The 22,050-nt window shown below is 49.6% G+C and overlaps 1 protein-coding gene across 1 annotated transcript in view; it reads right to left on the bottom strand.

Annotated features, from left to right (window-relative positions):
* The window catches only part of RELT (RELT TNF receptor), a 57,370-nt gene that overhangs the window by 3,872 nt on the left and 31,448 nt on the right, over nt 1–22,050 (bottom strand). Inside the window, exons 2-9 of the mRNA XM_043997306.1 lie at nt 19,219–19,295; nt 16,291–16,404; nt 15,455–15,633; nt 13,960–14,039; nt 10,213–10,467; nt 7,408–7,488; nt 5,155–5,236; nt 3,919–4,179 (exon numbers count right to left, since the gene is read on the bottom strand). Coding sequence (XP_043853241.1) covers nt 3,919–4,179; nt 5,155–5,236; nt 7,408–7,488; nt 10,213–10,467; nt 13,960–14,039; nt 15,455–15,633; nt 16,291–16,404; nt 19,219–19,263 — 1,097 coding nt within the window. The 5' untranslated portion in view covers nt 19,264–19,295. The remainder of the gene's footprint in view (nt 1–3,918; nt 4,180–5,154; nt 5,237–7,407; nt 7,489–10,212; nt 10,468–13,959; nt 14,040–15,454; nt 15,634–16,290; nt 16,405–19,218; nt 19,296–22,050) is intronic.

Genomic DNA, 22,050 nt, shown 5'->3' with positions numbered 1-22,050 from the left:
CTGAATCCAGGGCCAGTGCTCTATCCACTGCGCCACCTAGCTGCCCCCTCATCTATAAATTGAAAGAGTTGGAGTAGATGATGCTCAGGTGCATAGGTGATGCTCAGGTGCTTTTTCTGCTTTAGATTTATGGTCCTGTAAGAGAGCTACTGGAGGAGGAGAGAGGCCAGGAAATTGCAAGTCCAACTGCAGAGTCAAAGCATGAATAACAGCAATAAACTGCCCCTCTTTCCCCCATCTCAAACTGTTGCCAATGGAGCCAACTCCCTCTGACAGCCTGTACAGCTCTATATCTCCTTAGCCGGTCTCATCTGGGGCAAGAGCAGCCTGAGGTTCTCAACAGGATCCAGCCGGTCCAGTCTGGGGCCTCCTGGGGCAGGACATATCCACGTGCCTGCGTAGCTAAAGTGTTATCCTCTGGAGTGTTATTTCTGAATATCTCTATTTTCTCCTCCATTGGGAAAATCCCCCCAAAATCCATTCTCCCAGTTTGGAGGAGAGTGTAGACACAGGGCAAGGAGGAAAGAAAGGAAGAGCTAGAAAGAGATGAAGGAGCTGGAAATGGGCATCACCGTCAACACTGGGCTTGGAGAATGGAAGAGGTGGGTTCGAATCGTCCCTCAGCCATTTTTTGGATGTGTGACACTCCCCCCCCCCCCCCCCCCCCCCCCCCCCCGCAAGCAAGTCGCTTATCCTTTCTGGTCCTTGGCTTCCTTGGCTGGAATCCTGGTTCTTTTTAGTTCAGCTATCATCTCAAGGCAGGTACCCAGACCCAGCTCCACATACACCCAGCCCTAGTTCTCTCCTGAGCTCCTGTCCCAAATCACAGACATCTCCACCTGAATGTCTGGCCACATCTCTAACTCAACATGTCCAAGATGGAATGTACACTTTCCTCCCTAAACACCCCCCTCCAAGTGCCCCTGTCTTTGTTGCTAGGGCACCCTTCCTCATGTTCGTGACTCCCAAGGCATCCTCGACGCCCCTCTCTCCCTCTCCCTACATACCCAGTCACCTGATGGGCCTTGTCATTTCTGCTTCCCCCACATCTCTTGTATCCATTGCCTTTTCTCTACTCACACAGACACCATCCTAGGTCAGGTCTTACTGCCTCATGTGGGACATCGAGATGCTGGCCCCTGCTTTCAGTTCTTCCCCTCTCCAATCCATACTCCAACACAGCTACCAAAGCAATCATCCTGATGTATAGACCTAACCGTGTTATTTTTTCTGTTTGAGAGTCTACACTGGCTTCCTTCCTTTGGGATAAAGTACAGACTCATCCATTTCACAATTTGGGCTTTCCCCTCCTTTTCTAGACTTATTCTGCATTACTGCCTTGGATGTGGTCGATGTTCTAGCCAGACAGGCCTTCTTACCCTGACCAGATTCAGCATTCCCTGTCTCGAGACGCTGGCACTGGCTGCTTCCTCATCCCCAAAATGGACTTTTTACTCCCCTCCCCTTCTTGGAATGCTTTGCCTTCTTCAAGGGCTCCACCTCATACAGGGAGGTCGTACTGATCTCACTAATTGCTACCTCCCCAAACGATCTTGAATGCACTCATCTGTTGAAATACTATATCCCTTGAGGCAGCTAGGTGGCACTGTGGATAAAGCACCGGCCCTGGATTCAGGAGGACCTGGGTTCAAATACGACCTCAGACACTTGACACTTACTAGCTGTGTGACCCTGGGCAAGTCACTTAACCCTCATTGCCTTGGAAAAAAAAAAAAGAAAAAAAGAAATACTATATCCCAGGGCAGCTAGGTGGCACAGAGGATAGAGCACTGGCCCTGAAAGTCAAGAGGACCTGAGCTCAAATCCGGCCTCAAATACTTACCAGCTGTGTGATGCTGGGAAAGTCACTTAACCCTGATCGCCAGTAGAAAGGGAAATTGTATCTCCCTTGAAAAGATTCTTCAAGGCACGGACTGTTTGGGGTTTTTTATTCTTTCATTTTAATCTCTGTATCCTGTGTGCCTAGGACACATTCATCCATGCTTCCTGAATAGAAGGAACTCTCCAATACCACACAGCTAGTAAGGAGCAGAGCCAGGTTTAGAAAGAATTCTAGCTCGGAGACTCTAAATCCAGTGCTCATTCCAACTCACTAACCCCAACTCTTAGCAACAAAACTTCCTTCTGTAGTTACAAATTATATATATATATATATATATATATATAAAATACTCTATTTTTTTTTTGGCGGGGCAATGAGGGTTAAGTGACTTGCCCAGGGTCACACAGCTAGTAAGTGTCAAGTGTCTAGGCTGAATTTGAACTCAGGTCTTCCTGAATCTAGGGCTGGTGCTCTATCCACTGTGCCACCTAGCTGCCCTCTTTCTAATGTTGTTTTAAAAAAAACAAAGCACCACCACAGAAAAAGAACTAGCACCCCCAGTCTGGCACTCAAAGACAGACATCGAGCATTCTTCCCAAACCAGAAGTCTCCATCCTTCTCTCCCTGGTTTACAAACTTTGATGCTCTTTCCTCATGTTCCCGCTCTCCCAGGCTTGAAGCAAACAAAATGATTAGGCCAAGAGGAGACACTGGGATTAGACAGTCCAAGCCTGCCAACAAATTCAGATAACTCTGGAAACCAAATCACAAGTGGGTAAAAAGAACAGGCTGAAAAGGGAACAAGCCACCTTCCTTTCCATTTTCTTCAGTCGCCATTGGCCAGGCCAGACTTTGGAAAGAAAGCTATGCCTGGTGAAGGGATTGGGGGGGGGGGGGCGCAGAGTGAGTTGTTTTTTAGTTGATGTTTGCTTAAGTAATCAAAGTGCACAGTAGGAGGGAGAGTCAGGAGATTTTGGTCCATTGGTGCATGCTTCACACACACACACACACACACACACACACACACACACACACACACACACACACACACAACTATAAGTCCCAGACAATTTGCAAAAGACTCATGCAGGCACAGCAGACTGCAAGTGTACGTCCCACATGGTCCCAGAACACCTAACTGAAGCTCTGGTCCGATCTCCTTTTACAGAGGAGCAACCTGGGGCTCTGAGCTACAGAGGGCAAGAGGTTTTGCCTGAGGACCTACAAGTAGGTGGTAAGTAGCAGAGCAAAGCAGAGTGTCCCAGATGTTACAAGGGCTCCCCAGGCTAAGGACACTAAAGAGCCTGCCCCGCCGAGAGAGATGGATCGGCCTGAGACACAGAGGAACTAGGCCGCTCCTGGCAAAACACAGAAGTGAATTCCGAGGGCTCTCCCTTTAAATCCAAACTGCACCAAGGGCTGCCTCAGACCCCAGGCTGCTGTCCTCCCACACCTCAATTCACCTCACTCCTTCTGTGCTCAGGTTCCTTCACTCCTCCCAGCTGCCCTGCTCTGCTATCTTTCCTCTTTAATCTTGACCCTACTTATAGTCATGGAATCTGTGAGAGCTGAAAGGGACCTCAGGGACCATCTGATCCAATCTCCTATTTCACCCAAGGGAAATGACTTGCTCAAGAGAATACACCTGTGAAATCAGCATCCAGGGCCCTGGCCTCCACCTTCAATCCCCATGTCCCCTTGTTCCTCAGCTGTGTCCATGCCAGCTATAGCCCCTGGACCTGAGTGTACAGGATCCCAGATCCTGAGCTAAAAGGGGCTTCAGAGGCTGGCTAGTCTGGCCTCCTCGTTTTATAACAGTCCACATTTATATAGTACCTTAAAGTCATCACCACAACCTCTCTGGGCAGTGCTATTATTATCCCCATTTTGCTGATGATGACACTGAGGCCAAAAGCAGGTTTTGGATGTCTCCAGGACCAAAAGCCTCAAAAGCAGGTTTTGGATGTCTCCAGGACCAAAGCTCTCTTTCCCGTATCCAAAGTCTCCCCAGGCTCCAGGGATCCCCATTCTGCTCAGAACTCCCTGCCCCCTCCCCCAAAGGGCCCTGGACTCACCTGCCCACAGAGAGGATGGTGATCTCCCCTTGGCGGCTCCCCTTGAGGGCAGGCTTACTGCTGCTGCCACTTCGGGGAGGCAACGTGCTGGGAGTGGGCGTGCAGGCGGCAGCAGCTTCAGGGGACAGTAGGACCTCTGGCCACTTCCTCTGGCTGCAGCGGGAGCAGGAGGACCCAGAGCGGGAAGCCATGCCCTGCACTGTGTGCAGGTGGTGCTGGTGCTGGCACATGTGGGGGATGGCCGGGGGGCCTTGTATCAGCCTGGAAAGAGCAGGAAGGGATCAGTGTAGCCTCAGGCCTCACCTGCTTCTCCCCTGGGGTCTCTACTGGGAGAGACACCTGAAGACAATATGACTGTACCCCAAGTGAAGGGAAAGGGGAAGAGGAAGAAGAGGAGGAGGAGAAAAGGAGTTAGGAAAGAGGAGGAAGAAGGAAGGGAAAAGGAGGTAGAGAACAGAGGAAAGAGGAGAAAGAGAAAAGGAGTTAGGGAAGAGGAGGAAGAAGGAAGGGAAAAAAAGGAGATAGAGAATGAAGGGAAGAGAAAAGGAATTAGGAAATAGGAGGAAGAGGAAAAGGAAGGTAGAGAATAGAGAGAAGAGGAAGAAAGGAGAAGTAAAAGAGGGGGAGACCAAAGGAAAAAAGAGGAGAAGGAAAAGGAAGGAGGAAGGCCATTTAAACTGAGAAGGGCCTACGACTACTCTCTGTAGCCTCAGCATGTACATAGTGTGATGTCACCATAGGCACAGGTCTGGGCCCACCTGTCACCAGCCCACTCCAGAGGGAAGCAGAGACTCCTGCCCACCTTGAAGAAAAACAAAACTCTCCTCCTTCTCCCAATCCCCAGAAAACGGCAAGAAGAGCTGGAGAGTAACAGCAAGTCCTCTGCCCCATCTACAGCCAATTCCCCCAAGGAGCCTGGGCCTACAAGAGTCCACACAGCAAAGCACAGGAAGGATCACAGAGGACAGTGGGGCCACACGGAAATCCGGCCAGAGGGTAAAAAGAAAGCAGGCACCAGTAGCAAACCAAGGCAGGCAGCAGAGGCTAGAGAAGTCAGGAGGGGAGGAAAAACAAGTGGGGGGTGGGGGAAGGAGAGCCAAAGGGACCGGGTCAAAGTGAAGCAAAAGAAACGAGGCAGCTGGTTTAAAACACACGTGGTCAAGAAATCAGGAGGCAGCTGAGCTCTCCTCTTCCCCCACAGGCTTGCCTCCCCGCCGCTGACGGCCTCTGGCTTACTTGGGCAAAGGTTTGTAACTGGTCTGCACAAGTTGTTTGCTGTGGTATTCTTTCAGCAGCTCCTCCAGGGCGGCCGCATTCTCTGGGAAGCAAGGGCCAGAGGTCAGGGCCCGCCTGGTCTTACCAGTTGTCTCCTTTCCCTCCACCCCACCCAGGGTGACTCTCTGGCCCAGCCTCCAGAAGGATCCTTGGCCCAGTCCTGGTAATCAGCAGCCACTGATGCTTGCCCAGTCTCTGCCCTTCCCACCTAGAGGCCCAAAAGTCATAGGGGCAGTGTTTGTGTCTGACTCTTTGTGACCTCGTTTGGGACTTTCTTGGCTAAGATACCGGAGAGGTTTGTCATTTCCTTCTCCAGCTCATTTTACCAGATGAGGAAACTGAGGCAAACAGGGTTAAGTGACTTGCCTAGGGTCACAATCACAATAAGTATCTGAGGCTGGATTTGAATTCAGGTCCTCCTGACTCCAGGGCTGGCACTCAATCCACTGTGCCACCTAGCTGCCCTAAGGAGAAAGAGCCTTGGAGAAAGGGTTCAATCCCAGTTTAATCCCACGGAAGAGGTGTCCCCTCTAGAGACCTAAAGCAATGGGGCTCTCCTGGCTTGATAGAAAAGGCCCATCCTTCTATGCGATAGTTCCAATTATTACAACATTCCACCTCCCTTGTGACTCCACCCCCATTTGGTCCTGATCCTGCTCTGCTCTGGGGCCAACAAGACACAGGGTCAGAGATTGAGAGCTGAAAAGAACCTTACAGGCAACTGAGTTCTATTCCCTTCATTTAAACAGATGAGGAGACAAGCTGAAAGGGATTAAGTAATTAAGTAATAAATCCTAAAGCAGGATTTGAACTCAGTTCTTCCTGATTCCAAGCTTGGCCAAGAAGGCCCCCCTAACTGCCCTAGGGCCGTGCTTCAGACACTGGAAGATGGAGATTGTATGGCTCCTGTGGGAACTCCAGACCCTGGCTTTCAGACCACATTGAAGTGTTTCTGTCTCCAGCTCTTTTGATGTCTTTTTTGGGGGGGGCTGTGGGGGGGCGGGAAGCAATGAGGGTTAAGTGACTTGCCCAGGGTTACACAGCTAGTAAGTGTCAAGTGTCTGAGGCTGGATTTGAACTCTCCAGCTCTTTTGAACAGAACTCCAGGGCTGGAAAGGAACTTGGAAGCTCAGAGAGCTCAATGCCTACATCTTCCAGAGGAGGAATGTGAATGCCCAGAGGGGACAGTGACACAGCTAAGGTCACAGAATGAGGCAGTGGCCAAGCCCAGGTGAGAAGCCAAGTCTCCTGACTTCCCATGCAGAGTACCATGCTCTGGGTATCCACCAGATACACAGAGAAGTTATCTAAACACAGCATCTCCTCCAGGGTGAGAACATGGTCTGCACACAGTGGACCCTCATCAGACAATGGCCGACAAGTCAAAAGCACCTTCTGGGCCAGCAGAAATTCTTGCCAGAAGGTCTTGGTCCCAGGCTCTGCTGTGGGGTGCCACAGACACAGCATGGCACAATGGAAAGGGCGTTGGGTGGGAGCTAGGAAACTGCTTTGGGCAAATCATCCAATCTCTCTGAGCCTGTCTCCTCAGGCCCTGGTCAATGGGCACAGTAACGCTAGGACTACCTATTTCACAGGGTTGTAGTGAAGAAAACACCTTGGCAAACCTTAACATGTCAGCTATTGCTGTTATCATTACTTCTAGGAGCTAAGCACAGCCACAGAACACGGAACCTGGAGTCAGGAAGACTTGAGTTCAAATCCAACCTCAGGCACTTACTAGCTGGGTGACCCTAGGCAAGTCACTTCACCTCTATATACCTCAGTTTCCTCATATCTAAAATGGGGATAATAATAGCACCTGCTTCCCAGGACCAAATGAGATAATATTTAGAAAGAACTTGAACACATCAATAAATATTAATACACACTCAATAAATGAATAATTCCATGATTAATAATTAATTAATAATAAATTAATAAATGCTTGTCCCCTCCTTCCCCCTCTCCCCTGGCAGAATCAGGAGGGGACCAGGTTTCATATACCTGCCCAGCAAACCAGCAGGAATTGCTTCCTTTCCATAACTAAATACCTGGAGCTGAATCAACAAGACAGACACCCAGTGCCCCTATCTGTGTTCCCACCAGGGCACTTCCCCTTATCCCACAGTGACTGGTGCTGGTAGGGTGTAAGATTTAATGAGCCCCCAAGGTTCAAAGGGTGGGAAGAGGGGGAGATTGACACCCCAGCCTCACCTTTCTTCTCTGTGATCAGCCGGACTAAAACCCCGATGGTGTCCTCATTGGGGTCATCCATTCGGTAGGCAGGGTTGGTCCCTGAGGAGGCAAGATAAGAGCCTATGAGACTGGGAGGGACACGATGGGAAGAGGGTTCAAAGCTTGGCTGGGGGTGGGGGGGCCGGTCAGGGCTGGATGCTCAGTAGGTGGGGCTCCCTGAGGCAGAGGAGCTGTTGGCCTCCTTCCTCAAGGCTCTCTCTCTCTCTCCCCATGGGCATCAGTCTGGATCCCTGGGGTGGGGTGGGGGCAACCCTTTGTCCGCAACATGGGGCCAGGACACAGACTCACAGAATGCCCGAGCTGGAAAGGGACCCTTAGAGACCCAGAACAACCACTTCATTTTTACAGATGAGGAATGAGAGGTGCCAAAAGGCACAAAGTAAATCAGCAGCAGAGCCGTGGCTAAAACGTGGTCTCAATCAGAGCAGAAAGGATGGGTGTTAGATGGCTGGAGACCTCCCTCATCGGGGCAAGATGAATGTTCCCCCAGTCAAGACAAAGGTCTTTTGTCCCTGTGTCTCCTAGCCAGTCCTAATCCTGGGGAACAGAGATGTGGGAGGATACCAGGAGGGTTATTGCTCCCAGGCTCCTGTCTCTCACCCCTTCTACTCCCCAGGGAAGGAGACAGCTGGGGAAGCTTCCTCAACAGCTGTAAGGTTAATCTTGGACACGCTTGGCCCCAGAATTCCCCCTGGAGAATCCTGACATTCCATATCACCCACCCACCCAGACAAAGGGTAACTGGCCTTCCGGCTAGATCAGGAGAGACCTTCAGCTGATGCAGCTTTGAGTGGGCCACCCCAGTCTCCCCCTCCAGACTAGCTAATGTACAGGAAGGCTTAGGCCAGGAGGAGGTGGCTGAGGTCATGGCATTCCTGTTCTCAGCCCCTCATCAGGGGCTCTTAGCAGATCAAAAGAGAAAGGAGCCAGAGAAAGGAGGGGTCTCAGGTGGCTGCAAACACCACAGTTCTCTCTGTGAATAAAACACAAATATAATGGCTCTCTCTTTGCCCGTGTCAAACAATATTGCATTATGTTAATGTGCATCAATGAGGACAGCAGCCTACAGTGAAATAAACAGACCACTTGGCTGGGAACAAAAGTGCCAGCACACATACATTCAACTCATCTGCTGATGTCCTTTGGCCCAGGGCTGAATATAGGCCAAAAGGGAGCTGGGGGAAACCGAGTCTGGCCGGGGAAAGCATGAGGTCTGGGTTTTCATCCTAACCTGTCCCTGACTTGGATGAGTGACCTTGGGTAAGTCCCTTCCCCTTCCTAGGTCACAGCTTCCTCCTCTGTAACATGAGATGTTCTCTCAGCTCTCTTTGGGCCCCGATACTAGCTACACGGCTATATCTTGGAGACTGTGCTAATTCATTTAGGACCCTTACTCCTTCTCCTCCTCCTTCCCAGGCCCCCTCCCCAGAAGAAGCCTTGATCAGGCAGGTAGAGGGAAAACTGTCCGCATTCCCCTGAGCCTCATCCTCTTGACCTGAGCCACCAGGAGAAGTTGGAGTCAGCCAGGCACAGCTTATGACTTTGGACTATTTAGAGCCTTAGAGTGTCAGACTCATAGATTTTTTTTTTCCCCTTCAACGCTGTTTAGAGACATGTTAAAGTGTACCATTAAAGCTTTAAAAAAAATATGCTGGGGCAGCTAGGTGGCACGGTGGATAGAGCACCGGCCCTGGAGTCAGGAGTACCTGAGTTCAAATCCAGCCTCAGACACTTAACATTTACTAGCTGTGTGACCCTGGGCAAGTCACTTAACCCCAATTGCCTCACCAAAAAAAAAAAAGAATAGTTTAAAAAAAATATGCTATCTCATTTGCATTTTGTATTATTATTCCCATTTTTACAGATGGGGAAACAGAGGCTGAGATTAAGTGACTCATCTGGAGTCACACAACTAGTAAGCATCTGGGTCAGGATTCAAATTCGAGTCTTCCTGCCTCCAAGACTAGCACCCAGCTTGATTCAACACTTTAGAACATTAGAACCTCAGACCTTCAAAAACCTTAGACCCCCTAAAACTTTGGAACTTAGGCTCTCAGAATCCCTTAGTACTAAAAAGGCTGGGGACTCAGATGTTTGCAAGCTCTTGCTCCATTTCTCTCTTTAAGGCCCCCTTCACCATCTAATTTCTATTTTTTTTAAAGCTGTCTAATTCTTGCAAGAGTCTTCTACTTCCTCACCACCTTGTCCCTCTAAGCCCTAACTTGCCACTAAAACCATGCTTTCCCAGGTCCCCAGGGTCCTCCTCCCCACCACATCCAGCGGCCTTTTCTCGGTCCTCCTCCTTCTCCTCCTCCCCCTCCGCCTCTCTACAGCTGGTATTGTTACTGCTGCTCATCTTTCTCCTGCCTGTCACGGTCTCTTCCTGGGACTTTCTGCTCTCTGCTAGCTGTCTGCCCTTTCCTTCTCCATCTGTTTTCCAAGCTCATCTTCCTCTCCCACTCACTAATTGTGTGGCTGTCCCCGAAGACGCCTAATCTCCTCTCTCTAATTCTCTCTGTGGGCCATCTCATCTCTGGTGATGACACCCAGGTCTAAGCTCGATGCCCCTCCTGGGCTCCAGGCTGGAACACCCAGATGTCGACAGCCCACCTCCACCCGGATGGCCCATCAGCTGCTCCCCCTTCTCTGGCCACACACATCACCCCTGTGACCAGGAGTCCCCTCCCCCACCAAAGGCAGGGGGTTCCCAAGGACAAAGGCTGCGTCTCCCCCCAGTCAGGACCCCACCCCACCCCCGCTCACCATTCTTGCCCTCCAGTCCGGACTCTTCACCACTGTCCTTATGGGCTGTGCAGTGATAGCCTTTCTTCTTGAGAAGATTGCAGAGCAGAATCCCTAGCAGACCCATCAGGCAGAAGACGGGGACGATGGCGATGACAGCATACTGGGCTGCAGCTTCCTCGGGCACCTCAGCCTGGGTGCCGTTCTCTGAGGGCCGGACCTCAGGCCCCACCCCAGCCTCCACATTGCGACGCTGCCGGCGTCCTAGGCCTGGCTCTGCCCTTGGCCAAAGAGACATGGTAGGGGTGGAGGGGGCAGAGGAAAAGCAGAGACAGAGACAGAGAGACAGAGACAGAGAAACCGAGACAGAGGCACAGTGTCAGACAAAGACACACGTGTAGAGACAGGGTAAGCAAGACAAACACACAAAGACACACAGAGAGGACACACACAAAGAGACAAACACAGAAAGAGAAAGAAACAGACGGGAGGGGAATAGGGAAAAAGGCAGAGACAGAAGATACAAAGAAAAAAGAGACACAGAGAGAGAGTAAGCAGAGAGAGAGAGAGAGAGAGAGAGAGAGAGAGAGAGAGAGAGACCCAAAGACAGAAGAAGGGCCGTTTGAAAGGAGACACCCAGAGAGGAGAATGACATAGAAGGGGACAGGCAAAAATACATGCCAGGACAAAGGGAGAGAGGGGTGTGTGTGTGTGTGTGTGTGTGTGTGTGTGTGTGTGTGTGTGTGTGTGTGTAGAGAGAGAGAGAGAGAGAGAGAGAGAGAGAGAGAGGGAGGGAGGCAGAGGATCAGACATGGAGAATAGAAAGCCAAAGACAGAGAGACATAAGTTAGTGATCCCCTGGGTGGTACCCCACCTCGGCCTCTCCCGAGAGTAGTGACCCTCCTGCCCCATACCCCCACTTCCCTCTCAGTCACCTTCGGTACCTGCCCAGAAGTCCCTCTTCTGCCCTTCCTACCCTCTCCCTGAGCCCCCGCTTCAAGGAGCTATCAGCCTTTCCCCAAGTTCCCTTGTAATGCTCGTGTTGGAGGAGAGGGGCTCATGTAGGCATGGAGAAGGGGCCTGGGTCCCATGGCAAAGGTATAGGAGGTGTTCCATGCAGTATCTAAATGAGCCCTGATTTCAATAGGTTGTTGTGGTCAGAGACGCAGGCAACATTACAAAATGTTAGCAGCTCCAAGGGATTCTAAGAGACTTGTCTAGTCTATCCCTTTATTTGATATATAGATCTCCCCAGGAAAGGAAGGAGATAGAGTAAGTCAGTGGCAGAGGTGGAAACAGGACCCCTGCCCCTGCCCAATGTTCACACACACACACACACACACACACACATCCTTATTTCCCCCACTCCATCAGCCTCTGGGCTCTGATCCACGGTAGCAGCCATTGAGGGTGACTCAGCAGGTGAAAGACAGAGAGAGAGAAAGAGAGAGAGAGAGAGAGAGAGAGCGCATGGATGGCCTCGTGAGGGTGTGAGCAGATGTGGGTGTGTGTTTGAGTGTGAATGCATGAATCTGTCAAGGACCATTCATGGTCCTTCAAGCTGTGTAAAGGACAGACCTTAGAGAGTCATCTAGACCAACGTCTCCACTCCCTCCCTGAGGCTCAGATTAGTAAAATGATTTGCCGAAGCAGGATTCAAATCCAGGGCCTTTGATGCCAAGATCAGTGTTCCAAGCCCTCTTCTTATCCTGCCTCTTCAGTCCCCCCAGGCGGCCTAGGCGCATCTGTGTACTGCTGCTTATCCATGTGTGTGAGAGGGACTCCCTGGGGGCCACTGACCCCGGTGACCTGCTTGCAAGTGCATGGGGCTGGTTCCTGGGGAGGGGCTGTGCCGGTGGGCCCTCTGTCACTGGCACAGCCACCTGGCCTCACTTGGTAGTTCAGGGGACACAGAGCTGGACAGGGCAGCAGAGAGCCAACACAGCGGGAGGAAGTCACAGAACAGACATTCAACAGGCAGCGACTGTCCTTGTGTCTCCTCCCCAGTCTCAGAGACTATCTAGCTTGGGCACTGGCAGAGAGAGCTCCTTACCCCATGGACCCTCCTAAGTCCTGGCTTCCAGTTCAGTGCGCCATCCTGCTGATATGACCTTGGGCACTGTCCCCCTCTACACCCAAGACCTCAAAATAAGGGGGGCATCAGGGGCAGAACTTTCCCTTAGGCTTTGGAACACGAATGCTAAGAAGGGAGATCAGAAACCTCCATCCAAACACCATCATTTTACAGATAGGGAAACTGAGGCCCGTGGGGAGGAGGAAAGAAATTTACCCAAGGTCACACAGCCAGGGACAGCAGAGCAAGGACTCGCAAGCCTCCTGCTTCTCAGCCCAGGGTTCTTTCCAGAGCCCCATCCTGTCTCTCTGTGCCCTGCTCCTTTATGCCCCCACATCCCCCAGGGACGTGCCTCAGTCATGGAAGAGAAAGCTGCTGTCTCAGCCCTGGCTGTCTTCTAATTCCTGCCCCCCAAGGATAGTGGGGAGAGTCAGCACATTCAGGAGCTGAAAGTGGGTCAGCGTCAGCTCTGGGTAAGGCTGTGGGAGAGGGAGAAGGAAAAGAGGAGGGGACTGGCCCTTCAGGACAATGGGCTCTGTTTTTCTATTGCCTTTTCCTCTAGCTCATCTCTTCTGCAGGCTCTGCCTCTCCATCACTCCCTCTCTCCCCTGTCTGCCTCTCCCTTCTTCCTTCTGCCTCCTGCTCTTTCAGTCTCTGTTTTTTCCTGTCTCCCTCCTTCCAGACTTGCATCATTGTGATTTTGTTCTCTTTCCCTATCACTATCTCTGTCTTCTTCTGCCCCCTCAATCTTTCTCCATCTTTCTCACCTTATCTGACTCTCCACGCTTGCCTTTCGTTGCACCTCTGTCTTGGTCTCTCACTAAATCCATCCTTCTTGACCTCCCAAGCCTTTCTTCGTCTTTGTCTTCCCCTGACTCTGTCTCTCTGCACATCTGTCTCTTTCCATCTCATCTCAGCATTTTTCTCTTGCTGTTTCAAACCCTGTGTCTCACCTCCCCTTCTGTCTTTGAATCTCTTCATTCCTGCCTTTCCTTCTACCTCCATTTCTGTGTCTCTCCACTTTTTTCCTTTTTTTTTTCTCTCTCTCTCTGTCTCACTCTCTGTCTTTCTGGCTCTGTCTCAGTCTGTGTCTGTGTCTCTGTATCTTGCTCTCTGTTTCTGTGTCTCCGTCTGTCTGTCTGTCTGGTCTCTGTCTCTGTCAAACACACACACACACACAGAGACACACATGTGCTCACTGGTGTTCTTTCACTGTGTGTCTCTCTCTCACTCATCTTCCCCCTTCTTAGTTTTGCCTAGTTTTGTCACTCTCGTCTCACTGTCTTGTTGTCTCCACCTTTCTTTTTTTTTCTTTTCTTTTGTTTGTTTTTTGCAGGGCAATGGGGGGTTAAGTGACTTGCCCGGGGTCACACAGCTAGTAAGTGTCAAGTGTCTGAGGCTGGATTTGAATTCAGGTCCTCCTGAATCCAGGGCCAGTGCTTTATCCACTGCACTACCTAGCTGCCCCTGTCTCCACCTTTCTACCTTCATCTCTCTCACCCTTAATCAGTCAGCAAACATTTATTAAACACTAAACTACATCTCTCAGTTTTTCTCTCCCTAATTTCTTTCCCTCCGTTTCTTTTCTTTTTTATCCCTTTGCTTCTGTCTCTGCCTCCATTTCTCCCTCATTTGTTCTCCCCATCCTTTAGATACCTTGTCCCCAACACCCGCCATGCTACACCCACACTCACCTCCACAGCCACGTGTGCCCATAGGTGCCCAAGAACAAGGCCTGCACTCGGTGTCTGGGCGCCTTCTGAGGTCATAAAACCTGCAGGAAAACAAAGGTGGTCTCATTCCTGCAGCGAGCCCTACATCCCCACCTCAAACCTAGAAGTCCCTTCTGACTGACCCCTCAGATGAACCCCTAGGACCTCCCATTCTCACCCTCTGTTCCCAGAGCCCTCCACAACACCCCGGAGTGCTTTATCAAAACCCAAAGTGGAATGAGCTGCCTAGATGGTGAGCTTTCTGTTTCTGGAGACCAAGGATGAAGAAAAGGGGAATTTCTGTCCAGGTAGGGGTTGGACTAACTGATCTTTAGGGCCCTTCTGGAGTCCCTTCCTAAGTCTGCGATGCTGTGAAATCCCTTCCCATCCTGGAACTTCACTAATCCCATCCATGAAATGGGGATAAGAAGGATGTCACAGGGCTGATGTGGTGAAAGAGCTCTGGAAACAGTTAAATGGCCTTAGACATGGCAGCCATGATTATTGTCAACAAAACAGTGACTCCTCCAACATGACCATACTGGGGGTAAGGGGCCCTTCAGAAGCAAATGGTGGGAGTTGGGATTCCTGAGCCCTTGTTCACAGTTAAGTCAGATGGCCCCGGGCAGACTTCTACACCTTCCCTGGGCCTTAATGGCTCCTCTTTCGGGGAGAAGCAGTAGCCCTGCCCCCGTCCAGGTCAGGGAGGCTCCAACACAGCCCCAAATTCTCCATCCTGTCCCAATCCTCTCTTTTTCTTTCCCTAATGCCTAAGAGATCTGAATGGAGGCCCATGACTATGTCACTGAGATTTCCTCTTTCCTTTCTGTTTGTTTGTTTGGGTTTTTAGTAAGGCAATTGGGGTTAAGTGACTTGCCCAGGGTCACACAGCTAGTAAGTGTTATGTGTCTGAGGCCGGATTTGAACTCAGTGCTCTATAGAGCACCGGCCCTGGAGTCAGGAGTACCTGAGTTCAAATCCGACCTCAGACACATAACACTTACTAGCTGTGTGACCCTGGGCAAGTCACTTAACCCCCAATTGCCTCGCTTAAAAAAACCAGTGGGTTTGAGGGATGTGACCCACAGAACAGTGACTATCCAAGCATGAAGGAGCCTTAGAACACAAAACCGAGAATGTCAGAGCTGGAGGGGACACTAGAACATGGAATGTCAGGAATCCAGGACAACCAGAAAGGGCTCTAGAGATCATCTAGTTCAACCTCCTCATTTTACAGATAAGGAAACCGAGGCCAGGAGTGGGGAAAGGCCTCACCCAAAGTCACACAGAAAGTGTTAGTGGCAGAAGCATGATTGAAAACCCAGATGTCCCAACTCCAAATTCAAGATTCTTTTTCCCTTCTAACACAACAAATGACGCCTCCCATCAGGGGAAGGAATCTTTGCTCTCCTAACCTAGTGGCCCTGAGCTGAGGATTAATTCCCTTTCTCAACTCCAGAGCTGGGAAGATGCTCACCCTGAAATGCAGCCACCGCACTGAGTATCGGTGGTCGTGGTCCCCACCTGGGCCTCGACCCTCCTCAGCCGGGCACAGCCAGTGTGAGGCAGGCAGGGGCTTCGTCCCAGGCTGGTTGAAAAAGTGCCCGGCCTGCAGGCACGGCACACAGTACCCAGTCCCAGTCCAGAACCACATTCCTAGGTTGGAAAAATCAATCAACAAGCATTTATTGAGTGCTAACAGACAAAAAGGAAAGAATCTCTCTGCCCAAGGAACCAACATTTGAATAAAGGATGCAGGATGTACATTTACATATATACAAATAAATACAAAATAATTTTTGGAGGTGAGCACTAGCAGATGGGGGTAATCAAGGGAAGCTTCAGGGGAGGTTTCATGCTTGAGCCGAGAAAGGATGCCTGGGTCCTGGAGGAGCAAAGCCAGTCTGAGCAATTCCACAGCCCCGGAAAGCTACCTTCCCTCTATTCTCTATCCCTTCTACCTTTACGTGACAGCTCCCAAAAGGCCACCTTGAGTTAGATTCGTCCTGGCCATTCTCCAATCCACCAGTGTATACACTGACTGATCTCCCCCTCCCCGATACCCTTTCCTTTAATTAGGATAATTTTTGTCCTTTACACACATGTATCTATTATATGGGGCTCTGTCTCTTCTGCCTTAAGCTTTACTTGGAGTTAGGCCAGGGATCTCTGAGGACAGGTGTCAAATGTCCCCTCTCAGACCCACCCATCTTTATAGCTTCCCCCCTTCAAAGCAGGGGGACCTTGAGGACAGGAGTCATACATGTCTTCTCCTCCAGAGCAGGTGCTCCTTGGAGCCAGGCATAGGCTCACCTGATTGGGCTCCTCTCCTGGTGGGCACTCGGGGCACACAGCACAATCGCCTGCCTCCGTCTGGTACTCGGAGTCCTGGCAGGACAGGGAGGACGACTGATGCCCACTGAGTAGCTGAGAGAGAAGGGTTGAAGGAGAGGCTGGCACCAGCAGACACTGAGATGGGGGCAGGCACCAATCCAATCCCCAGCCTATGCCCAGCAGGCATTGCTGCCACCCATCTTCCCTGCCCTACCCCCACAATCCTCTGTGCTATGATGGAAGGGGAGTGGGTGAGGACAGATACCATAGTGCAGAAAATAGAATGCTGGATGGGTGGGAAACCTAGGTCATAGTTGTGGCTCTGCCACTGACACACTATCTTAAGTTGGGCAAGTCTGTCCCTCTCTCTGGGTCAATTTCCTAATGTGTAAAACAAGATGATTGAGCTGGATGATCTCAGAGAGCCCTTCTTCCAGCTCTGACATTTTTATAAGACCCCTCCCAGCTCTGACATTCTGGGTTCTTGGGTTTTTTCCCTTAAAGCAAAGGCATGTAATAAAATAATAGCTAAAGAAAAGTAGCGATAGGTCATTCCCCCCACAAAACCTGGGGGAATAGTTTGCCACAATTATTCAAACTAATGGCAGGGCAGCAGAAGGATCCCCATCTCCAGTATCAGAGATCTCACCACTAAAACTTATTGTCCACATGACCTTGGGTCACTTTGGCATTCTATGTGCTGAGGCCCCTCTTAGTTCTAACAGTATGTTCTAAGGGGCCTATCACCATAGTCTATGACTCTTTGTTGCTATTGTTGTTTGTCCTTCATTCTTTTTTTTTATGCTTTTTTTTTTAAGTGAGGCAATTGGGGTTAAGTGACTTGCCCAGGGTCACACAGCTAGTAAGTGTTAAGTGTCTGAGGCCGGATTTGAACTCAGGTACTCCTGACTCCAGGGCCGGTGCTCTATCTACTGCGTCACCTAGCTGCCCCTGTCCTTCATTCTTGAAGGGGACCAATGACATCAGGAGCATGATGTCTTAACTTGCAAGTGAATTGGATTGAAATCCAATGACTCTTTAAGGGAGAGATGAATGAACTGACATTCAGATCCCGGGGCTCTGCATTCCAACTGCCTTGGCCTGTAGAGGCTTCTACCTCTTTCAGACATTTATACAGGGATGCCAAGTGCTAGGAAACAAGACCCAAGAGAGATCCCACTCAATCTATCTGGAACCTGGGACTACACCCCAATCTTTGCAGGATCCTCCAAGCCAGGAAGTCCCAAGGAAATCCCAGGTGATTATGGGTCCCAACAGAATTTGTCCCTCCCTCCCTACTGCCCACACCCAGCTTCAGTAAAGGGAGGCCAAGCTAAGCACCATTACTGAGCTGGCCAATGCCTGGCCATCCCAGTGCCTTATGGGACCACCTTTTTAGAGGGATCTTTAAGCCCTTTACAAGTGATATTGTGAGGACAGGTGAGAGAAGAACAGGAATTGTGATTTTGACCCTAGTGTCTTACATTCTAGTCTAAGACTCTACTCATGGTGACAGACTTAATATCCCTTACAGACACATATATACACTCTCCTATATCCTAAGCCTTCCCAGAATGACCCTACCCACTGATTTCTTTTGTTGTGCCCCATATGCCCCAGCCAGTGTAGATGCTATCTACCCTGTTATTAACTTGGACTTGTTCATCTATCCTGGTTATAAGTGGCTATTTCTTGGGTGTGAGTCCCATTTACACTTCTCAGATCATGTGAATTCTCAGAGGGGAAGTCAAAGCTAGTGAAGAAGAAACTCAAAAGTGAGGTACCCAGGACCAAGGAGAGGACCTAACTCCCATCCCCACCTGTGTTTCCAAGACAACCCCATCCTTGGTTGTGGGAATGGGAGGAGTAGAGGTGATCTACTCTGAGAGACTTCTCAGGGTCTCCTCCCCATTGTGCGTGCGCTCTCTTTCTCTCTCTCTCTCCTCTTCTCTTTCCTCTCTCTCCTCTCTCCTCTCACTCTTTCTTTCTTTCTCTTTCTTCTCTCCTCACTTTTTCTCTCCACTCTCTTTCTCTTCCCCCCTCTCCCCTCACTCTTTCTCTCCTTTTCTCTCCCTTCCATGTGATGAAAAGAGCCTTGGGCAGAGACTTAGAAGACCTGATTTCTGGTCCAACTTCTTTCTCTCTGCTTCTCTGGACCTCAGTTTCCTCTATCATAAAATAGAAAGGTTGGTCTCCATTCATTAGAAAACTAGCAAATACTTTAAGATTTAAAACAGTGTAGATCTAAGGTTCTCTATTTCTAAGATTCTAAAAGTTTGGGAGTCTAAGGTTCTAATTGATACTTTTATCTCTTCCTAAGAAGGAAGGAAACTAAGAAGTTTCTTTCTTCTTCCTCTCTCCTCCTAATTCAGTGCTACATGGTGCTCCCAGTGGCAGATGAGAGACAGGCAACTACTCTTAGCAATGACCTTTCTCACCCTAGGGCCAGGTCCCCTTTACCCACTTCCTGGCCTCCCAGTGCTGACTCCCACTCCATGCCTCCTCCTCTTTCTTACCTGCCCAGCCCAGCCCACAGAAGCCCTGATTCAACAGGGAGAGAAGCCTGAGGTCAGGTAGCATGTCCCTGCCTATCCCTGGAGCTGATCTTAGGTCAGACAGAGGCAGGATAAGCAAGAGGTGCCTGGGGAGCCATCACCCAAACCCAGGAGGAGGTCATCTACCTGTGACCCCTCACACTGTGAGGTCATATTGGGATAGGAGGGATGTAGAACACTTCAAAGTTGAAGCCACTATCATGGAAAGATCCAGGGATCTGGGCAGGGCAGAAGGCCCCTGAGGTTCCTCCCAATCCCCCAGGATACCCCTCTCCCTGCCCCCAACCACCAGAAGGCCCACTAGACTCAGACACTCCCTTCCCGGGCCCCAGCTTCACCCACCCCGACTCACAGTGAGGAAGCAGGTGAGGGACCAGCACAGTCTCTGCCACTTCATCCTCAGGATGCCCTGGGGCTGGGCCGGCTGACCTGGGGACAGAGGAGAGGAAGCTGGGAATCAGGGGAGGCAGGAGCAACCAAGGAAGAAAAGGGCCCACCTGTCCAGGCGGCTCAGGAACGTTCACATCCTGGCTTCACTGTTTAACAGCTGTGTGACCCTGGGCGGGTCTGTCTCTTCCTCTGGGCTTCTTTCCTTCTCACCAGATGATCTCTTGGGTCTCCCTCCAGCTTTAAACCTGTACTAAGTTTGTTGAGAGAGCTCCTATAATCCTGAAGGCAGTAGGGTGTGTTGGAGAGGCCAAGGCCTGGGGCCCTGGAGATCCTGGTTCAAGTCTGGGCCTGTCATTCATGGGCTCTGGTACCTGGGGCAAGAAGCCCTCTCTGGGCTTCAGTTTCCTCTCCTGCCAAATAAGGGGGTTGGAAAAGATCATAGGATCAGAGTTGGAAGGGGCCTCAGAGGCCGTCTGTCTAGGCCAACCCCCTCATTTGACAGATGATGATAACAACAACAAGGAGCATTTATTTAGCCCAGGGATTCTTAACCTCATTTGTATTATTGGATCTCTCTGGCAGCCTGGTGCAGCCTATGGATCCCTCTCAGAAGGCCTTTAAATTCATTAAATGAAATACAAAGGATTATAAAGGAAATGAATTATATTGAAATTCAGTTAGTTATAATATTAAAACATATTAATAACAACTAATTGTATATCAATACATTAAATATATGAATATATTTTTAAAGACCACAAGTTCAGAGACCCCAGATTAAGAACCCTTTGGCAAAGAATTAGAAATTGAGGGGATGGAATATTATTGTGCTGTAAGAAATGATGAGCAGGTAGATTTCAGAAAAACCTGGAAAGACTTACATGAACTGATACTGAGTGAAGTGAGCAGAACCAGTAGAACATCATACACAGCATCAACATTATGCAACGATCAACTATAATAGACTTAACTCTTCCCAGCAATACAATGATCCAAGACAATTCCAAAAGACTCATGATGGAAAATGCTCTCCACTTCCAGAGAAAGAACTATGGAGTCTGAATGCAGATTGAGGCATACTATTTTTACTTGTTTTTGTTTTTTGTTTTTTCTCATGGTTTTTCCCTTTTGTTCTGATTCTTCTCTCACAACATGACTAATGTGGAAATATGTATAACATGATAGTACACATATAACCTATATTGGACTGCTTGCTGTCTTGGGGAAGGGGGAGGGAAAGGAGGGAGGGAGAACAATTTGGAACTTGAAATCTTATAAAAATGAATGTTGAAAACTATCTTTACATGTAATTGGAAAAAATAAAATACAATTAAGTGGATCAAAAACCTTTGATATCATGCTTTTAAGATTTGCAATTTATATGTGCTCTCTTGTTTGATGAGCTCCAAGTCCCCATACCAGGCAGCTAGGTGGCACAGTGGATAGAGTGCCAGGCCTGGATTCATGATGACCCGAGTTCCAATGCAGCCTCCCTTAGCAGCTACGTGACATTGGGCGAGTCAGTCAACCCTATTCGCCTCAGTTTCCACATCTGTAAATGATCTGGAGAAGGAAATGGTGAACCACTCCAGTATCTTTGCCAAGAAAACCTCAAATGAGATCACAAAGAGTCAGACAAAGAGTCAGATTAGAATGACAACAGAAGCTCCCATGCCACTTTGACACCTAACTTGCTGTATGACTTGGAACATGCCCCACCCCCACCTCTCAGGACCTCTCTTCCTTCTTCTGAAGGACCCCCACCCCCACCCCCCGATCCAGAGCTCGTTTTTGCCACAAATCCCATTACTTTCCTGGAAATGAAGGACTGGGAAGGTTGATGGAGGAAGGGGGGGGGGTCTATTTCCAAAATGAACAATCTTAGCAACCAGGAGGGAGAAGGGCACAGAGGAAGATGCGTGGAAAAGGCAGGGAAACAACCAAACAAACTGATGACTCAAATTGACCCATCATCCTGTGTACTCAAAACAGCTCTGAGGGGCCTCTAAGAAAGCCACATTAGAGTTCCCAGCCTGGCAAATCCCTTCCCCTGGGCCTTAATCTCTTCCTCTATAAAAAAGCAGTGATTTGAAAGAGATAATAGGGATATCTAGGTGGTGCAGTGGATAGAGCACCGGCCCTGGAGTCAGGAGAACCTGAGTTCAAATTCAGCCTCAGACACTTGACACTTACTAGCTGTGAGACCCTGGGCAAGTCACTTAACCCCAATTGCCTCACCAAAAAAAAAAAAAAGAAAAAGAAAAAAGAAAGAGATAATAGCAAAGGTCCCTTCCAGCTCAACACCTAGTTTGTTGTATTACCTCAGGCAGATCACTCCCCTCCCCCACCTCAGTTTCCCCTTCTGTAAGATAGGCAAGTTGGGGCTAGACATAGAACCATAAAGCATCGTCATGGTATAGTGGAGAGAAGGTTGGATCTGGAATTCAGAAGATCCATGTTCAAATCTCACTTCAGATGATAACTGTGTGACCCTGGACAAGTGGCTTAATCCCCACTGGACCTCATTTTCCTTATCTATGAAATGACGTGAGTGGGCTCAAAGATCTCTAAGGTCTTTCTCAGCTCTAAATCTATAATCCTGAGATAAGTAGATAGAAATAGAACATTTATGAAGCCCTTATTGAATGCCAGAAACTATATCTAGACATTTTTGTATTTGTGGTAAAAGATAGGAAATGCAGAGGGGAGGAGGTTAAGCACTACTAAAATGGCTTTGGATGGGTGGGTGGGAGTAGTGCTAAACTGGGGAGGGGTCATCTGGGCTGGCCACCAG

The sequence above is a fragment of the Dromiciops gliroides genome, chromosome 3 (assembly GCF_019393635.1).
Source record: "Dromiciops gliroides isolate mDroGli1 chromosome 3, mDroGli1.pri, whole genome shotgun sequence".
Taxonomy (NCBI): Eukaryota; Metazoa; Chordata; class Mammalia; order Microbiotheria; family Microbiotheriidae; genus Dromiciops; species Dromiciops gliroides.
The sequence above is the reverse complement of the archived record's forward strand: the minus strand, read 5'-3'. Positions and strand labels throughout refer to the sequence as shown.